The sequence below is a fragment of the Lactuca sativa genome, chromosome 2, assembly GCF_002870075.4.
Source record: "Lactuca sativa cultivar Salinas chromosome 2, Lsat_Salinas_v11, whole genome shotgun sequence".
NCBI lineage: Eukaryota > Viridiplantae > Streptophyta > Magnoliopsida > Asterales > Asteraceae > Lactuca > Lactuca sativa.
The window spans coordinates 56,171,255-56,178,005 of NC_056624.2; the positions used below are offsets into that span (position 1 = coordinate 56,171,255).

The window sequence follows — 6,751 nt, forward strand, 5'->3', positions numbered from 1 at the left end:
ATCCCAACTCATCGAGTTCCTTCATGACTCTTCGAGTTCTTCAGTCTGTTAAGACCTTCTTAATGGATGAAGCTCCTATCCGATCTAAGTTCCAAATTTACCTGTTAATACCCTTCCTTAATGGATTTAGCTCAAACCCTAACTCTTTAAGACCTAGATCTTGATCCAAAAGTTATTAATACCTCAAGCTAAGCCTTACAAACTGAATTCTCGACCCTAGAGAGTACATGAACACGTAAAGTCTCTGACCTTCTCTCCATGCATGACCTTTTGGAGCTTAAAAGGCCAAAATGACATCCTAAATCTTACATGGGGCTTCAATGTCCATAAAGTTTGCACCTTTATGCCATGAAAGCCCTTCAAGGTCCTAGATATGGAAGTATACTCACTTGGGACGTCTATTTCCCAAGGATCAAGATATTTGGACCAAAAACCCAATAAAAGTGAAAATAAAGAGATCTAAAAAATCATTAAGCAAGTTTGAGAGTTGCTTACCAAAAATTAACGTGGATGGGGTGAAGTTTCTGGATCTACTCACTCCTTGAGTCCTCAAGCTTCTTTTTCTTCTACAAGCTTCAAATACACAAGTTTTCTCTAAAAAATGACTCACAAGCTCACACAAGGCATTAGGGTTTTGGACCTGGAGGCTATAAATGAGGCCAACCTTTGGAGGTTAAGGTGTTAAAATAGAGTGTAAAACCCTAGAAATTAGGGTTTCACTCTGCCAATCCTACTCGTCGAGTTGAGGCTCTCAACTCGTCGAGTAGACTTTACAATCCGCGTCCAATTCCATTCCTACTCGATGACTTTGGGGCCTCCAACTCTTCGAGTTTCTATACAAAAGTGAATTAATCTTTAATTAAATATATACCAGGAACTAGGCATTACAGGAACTTTACAAAAGACCGGGACAATTATCCAATTGGCTGACCACTCGACAAAATTCCCAAAAGATGTACTGGAGGATGTTCTTGTCCAAGTGGATAATCTAATCTTTCCCAATGATTATTATATTCTGGATATGGGAAATTTGGACACTTCAGATACATTTTATATCATTTTGGGAAGGCCATTTATGAAAACTGGAAAAACAATAATAAATGTTTTTTAATGGCATGATTTCAATGGAATTTGATGAGGAAGTGGTTAATTTTAAAATTAATGATGATAATTTTCAAACCCTAAAGGTCCGGCTATTTCGGGTCTCTCTTTCCAACGTCTTCTTCATTCTCCGGCAGGATCAAACACCGGGGTTTTTTTCTCTTGTGATTATTTTTGGCGATATCGATGGTTGGGAATGGGTCTGGGAGTCGGTCTCGGACTCAGGTCGGCAACCAACATTTGATTGAAAAGATTTCTTCCCCGTTTTATGTGACGAATTTTTTGTTGATTTCGGAGTGAAGGAATTATGGGATGCATGTGAAAAGGCGGGGACTGTGACTGATGTTTACATTGCAAAGTAACTATCCAAATTAGGTAAACGTTTTGCCTTTGTTCGTTTCATTAAAGTGTCAGATGAGAAACTGTTGGAAAGTAAGATTAGAGATACTTGGTTGGGTTCATACCATCTATTTGCTTGAGTAGCACGTTTTCAGCAAGAACCTGATTGTAAGGGGCAGTCTAATTCTCATGTGCATGGTGATTAGGTGGTGTAGGAACTTAATGGGTAGGGGATTCGATCCTATGCGACTATGGTTAAAGGAGGCAAGGGAATGCATGGGCTGAAAGGGCCTAAACCTAATGTGTGTGCTTTATCTGGGAAACAAATATGCAATAATCTGTCTTTAAAGGCTTCAGTGTTTGCGAAACTCAGGGATATTAGGTTTATTCAAAAAAAATTGTGTTATTGAAAGAAGAAGGTTTTGATGATCTTGAAATCAAGTATTTTGCTAGTGATTGGGTATATTTGACATTTTTATCTGCAGAACTTTGCGCCAGGTTCAAGAAATGTAATGGTATTAAGGTCTATTTCTCTTTGTTTAGGCCGATTGTAAATGGGTTTTTTTGTTAAGAAAAGAGTTGTGTGGATTTAGATGATTGGGTTGCCTTGTTGTGCATGGAATGAAGATGTTGTTTCTATGGTGGCTAGCATGTGCAGTAATGTATGCTTTCTAGATGATGATGGGGACGATCCATTGGCAATGAAGAGGGTGCGTATTAGGACTTCTAAGCCGACTTTGATCCATGATATAGTTAAACTGGTTGCCTGAGCTATTGAGTATGATGTGGCAGTTCGTGAAATTTCTAATTGGGAACCGAATATATTGGAAGAGGGGGAGGTTGGCTCGGATATTTCAGACTTGGCGGATGAAGAGGAAGCCAATGATTTTTTTTGGTGAAGATGTGTGTGATCTACAAAAGGATTGTCAAGACGGTAAGGTGATGAGGAGTTGGTGGATTCTTTTAATGTGGATAGCACTCCAAATTTAGTTGATCGACGAGCCGGTTTTGTAGATAGAAAAGGTGATTTTTTTCAAACTAGTGGAAGGAAGAAGAAGGCGGATAGATTTTTTGAAGATGACGGGCGGGTCAAATCGATCCCAGTTGATGCATCGGTGAAGTCGCCGACTAGTCCCGAGAGGGTTTATTCGCAGGCTGAGGAGGAAATTTGATAGGGTGGTGTAGTGGGGGTGGGGCTTCAGAATCTTTATCTCAACCTCCAGGGTTCCAGCGTGAGAAGCTACATGGGAATTTTAATCTTACCGCCTTGGCGTCGAGATCCTCTAATTTGCATGTTTGTTCTAAGTTGTTAAAAAAGAAAGTTCCGATGGGTGTAGAGGATATTGAGGATGTCTTGAAAAAATACTTTGAAATGGGTGATACTCTTGGGTATGACATGAAATCTCATAAGGATAAGGTTTCTAAAATCTTGTCTAGCATTGGTGTGCTAAAAGTGGATAAATGAATTGTCTATCATTGAATTTTTGTGGTACCTGAACTTCTCTAAAAAGAATTTGGGTTCATTCGTTGTGTATCCATCATGGGGTGTCATTTCTAGGGTTACAGGAGACTAGAATGTCCAAAATTGATTTGTTCAAAGTTGTATGTGGGGTAATCCTTGTTCTGATTTTGCGTATAGTTGTGCTCAGGGTCTCTCAGGGGGTATTCTTTATGTTCGGGACCTAATGCGTTTTTGAAAAGCACTGTTCATTGTACGGATAATGTGGTTATAGTTGGAGGAGTTTGGTTTCCTTTTAGTTTTCCTTATTACATGGTTAATATTTATGCTCCTCAAGGTGTCTGGGAAAAATTTGACCTGTGGCAATATCTTAAGGATTTTAAAAGGAGGAATGGGGGGAATTACATGTTTTTTGGAGACTTTAATGTTGTTAGGGAGGGGACTGAAAGAATGGGGTCGGTTCTTTGTCCTATTACGACTTCTGATTTTAATGATTTTATTGATGATATGGGTCTCATAGATGTGCCTATGATTGGGAAGCGGTTCACTAGAATCGATGCTATTGGTTCGAAGTTAAGTAAGCCGGATAGGTTTCTAGTAGATGAAGCTTTTTATGATAGATTTGACCACCTTCAAGTTTCGGTTCTGGATAGAAGGTGGTTTGATTATTGCCATATTTTCTTGCATGTGTCTTTGGTGGATTATGGTCCTTCATCATTTAAATTCTTCAACTCTTGGTTAGAGCTTGATGGATTTAATGATATGGTGAAAGAGGTTTTCAAGGAGTTCGTGGTTGACAGGTCTTGGAGTAAGTTTGTTGTGTTAAAAAATAAACTTAAATTCTTGAAAGACCGAATAAAAAAATGGGTTGCAGGTTATAAGGAGGAATCTAGAGTTTCTAGTAACCGTCTCTTATCTAGATCGGTTGATATTGATAAGACCTTTGATGATGGTGGCTCGTGTGATGATTTGGCTCGGGAGAGAAGGGCTATTCTCAGTGTTCGGCTTCCTTGGAAAAGTATCGGTCTCTTGTTTCATCTCAAAAAGCTCGATTTAAATGGGCTATCGAGGGGGATGAGAACTCAGCTTTTTTTCATGCCATGTTGAAGCAGCGAAGATGTCAGAGGCTTATTAGAGTCATCTCTATTGATGGGGAGCGGGTTGCGGACCCCCCTTTAGTTAAAAAAACCTTTTATGATTTTTATGCTTCTAAATTCCAACATTATAAATGAGCTCCAATGGGCCGTAAGAGTGATAGATTCAGGTCTCTTGATCCAGGTAAGGCTAATTTTCTAGATTCAATGTTCTCTAGTGAAGAGATCAAGAGTGCGGTCTGGGATTGTGGGTTGGATCGGCCGCTGGGTCTAGATGGATTGTCTTTCCGGTTTCTCAGGCATTTTTGGGTGATGATGTGGTGGATTTTGTGCAGGAATTTTGTGTCAATCCTTGGTTTCCCATTGGGTGTAATTCTTCTTTTATTACATTGATTCCTAAGATTGAGAATCTTATTCGTATCAACGATTATCGGCCTATTAGTCTCATTGGCATACACTTTGAGATTATTGCTAAACTGTTGGCTAATAGGTTAGCACCGGTCCTGCATGATGTTATTGGGTTGGAGCCATCTGCTTTTCTGAACTCCAGCCAAATTCTAGATGGTCCTCTTCTTGTGAATGAGATGGTTCGGTGGTTCAAGCACAATAAGAAGAAATTGATGATTTTTAAAGTTGATTTTGAAAAGCGTATGGTTTATTTAGTTGGGATTATATTGACAGGAGGATGATGTTTCTTGGTTTTGGGGAAAGACGAAGGGCTTGGATTAGGGCGATGTTTTCTAATGCTTGTTCCTCAGTACATTTGAATGTTTTCCCTGCGGATGAGTTTCAGTTGTTTAGAGGGTTGAGACAAGGTGACCCTTTGTCGCCTTTTCTCTTCATTATTGCTATGGAGGGTCTTCATATTTCTATGGAGGATGCGGTGTCGGAAGTTGTGTTTAGGGGGGGCCAACTTGAGTCACATGATTTAGCTATCTCTCATTTGTTTTATGCAGATGGTGCTATTTTTCTAGGAGAGTGGAATGAGAATAATGTCCGAAATTTGATTCGGGTGTTGGGATGTTTTTATTTAGTCTCAGGTCTAAATCTCAACCTTTCTAAATATAGTCTATAAGGCATGGGGATTGGTAGGTCTGAAATCACCAATCTCGTTTCTTTTACAGGCTGCTCGACTGAATCTTTTCCATTTGTGTATCTTGGTGTTCCGGTTGGCGAATCTTTGGTGCGTGTTAAAGGATGGAAAATAATTATAGATCACTTCAAGAAGAGATTGGCATCTTGGCAAGCTAGATTGTTATTTATTGGTGTTCGTTTAAGTCTTGTTAAGTCAGTCTTGGGTAGCCTTGGTATTTATTACTTATCTACTTTTAGGCCTCATGTTGCTGTATTGCAAGCTTTGGAGAATATGAGGGCTCTTTTTTTTGGGGTATGGAAGAGGGTATAAAACGTATTCATTGTATTAAGAGGAATTTGGCGTTAAACTCTTTTGACTAGGGTGGTTTGGGTATTGGTAGTTTAGATGCTTTTAACCTAGGACTTTTATATAAATGGACATCGAGTGTCTTTAATGAGCCTGAAGCCTTATGGTGAAATTTTTAAAGTTTTTTTATGGTGAAGAGGAAGGTTTTTCTGGGGGCTCGAGAATACAAAGCGGTGGTGGTGTTTGGAAAAAAAATTGTTGGGTCTATTAATCATCTTCACGGGAGTGGTTTACTGCCTTCGAATGTCATGGCTAGAGTGACTGAGAATGGAGCTACTATTCGGTTTTGGCACGATGTTTGGTGCTTGGATGTTCCTATTATGGTGCAATTCGGAATATTTTTTGCACTAGCTTCTAATCAAAGTTCTTTAGTTAGAGAATATTGGTCTCCGACGAGTTGGGTTTTTGCTTGGCATTGTGATATTAGAGGAGGGGTTGAACAGGAGCAGCTTGCAAGTTTGATGTCTTTGTTGGATGAATTTTATCTTGGCACGGAGTCAGACAAATGGTTTTGGAATCTTGATAATTCGGGGTGCTTTTCAGTTAAATCGACTAGGAGTTGGATCGATGATTCGAGACTTCCGTCGGGTTCCTTGCCCACTTGATGGAATCGCTCAGTTCCTATTAAAATAAATGTTTTTATTTGGCATTTTTTTGATGGATAGGCTCCCTTTTAGGTCGAAGTTGGTGGAGAGAGGGGTGGATCTTAACTCGATTTTATGTCCATTGTATCACGATGCTACTGAAGACGTGTTGCACTTGTTTATTCAATGCACAACTACAACTCAAATTTGGAGGCGGGTTAGTCTTTGTCTTGCTTTGGATATCCATGTTTTTCTCACTATGAGAGACACGATGGACTGGATTGATGCAAGGCCTAATGTTAGGCAACAACGGGCGAATGCTAACTCGGTATTTTCTATGGTTATTTGGGTGCTTTGGACGTTCCATAATGGTAGTAATAAGCTTTGAAAAGATAGGATTTTTTATTCCATTATTGATATTTCCTTTTGTTGGTTCTCGTCTCATAACTCTAAGGCTATGATTAATTAGAGTTTTTGGCTTCAAAATCATACTCAGTCTTAATGGTCTGTTTTTCTAGCATCTTGCTAGTTTTGTTTTAATATATTTGTTTGCTGCCGTTCAAAAAAAAATGATGATAATTTTCTTTCTGATAATATTTCTATAAATTACCTGGGAACCGACAGTCCTTTATCTAAGGGCTGTTGTGAGTTTTCTAATATATATGTGCATAGAATATTTGTAGATAGGAATTTATCAGACATAACAGATATGAAGCTGAACAGAGATAAGTTT

At 39.0% G+C, this 6,751-nt stretch overlaps 1 protein-coding gene across 1 annotated transcript; it reads left to right on the forward strand.

Moving 5' to 3' along the window:
• The first annotated feature begins 1,691 nt into the window (after positions 1-1,691).
• Positions 1,692-6,039, forward strand: LOC111907189 (uncharacterized). The gene is made up of 9 exons (XM_023902988.1): positions 1,692-1,822; positions 1,926-1,938; positions 2,034-2,150; positions 3,080-3,707; positions 3,774-3,898; positions 4,329-4,585; positions 4,675-5,015; positions 5,118-5,392; positions 5,572-6,039. The coding sequence occupies exons 1-9, from the start codon at positions 1,692-1,694 to the stop codon at positions 6,037-6,039; spliced, it is 2,355 nt and encodes a 784-aa protein (XP_023758756.1).
• The last annotated feature ends 712 nt before the right edge of the window (positions 6,040-6,751 follow it).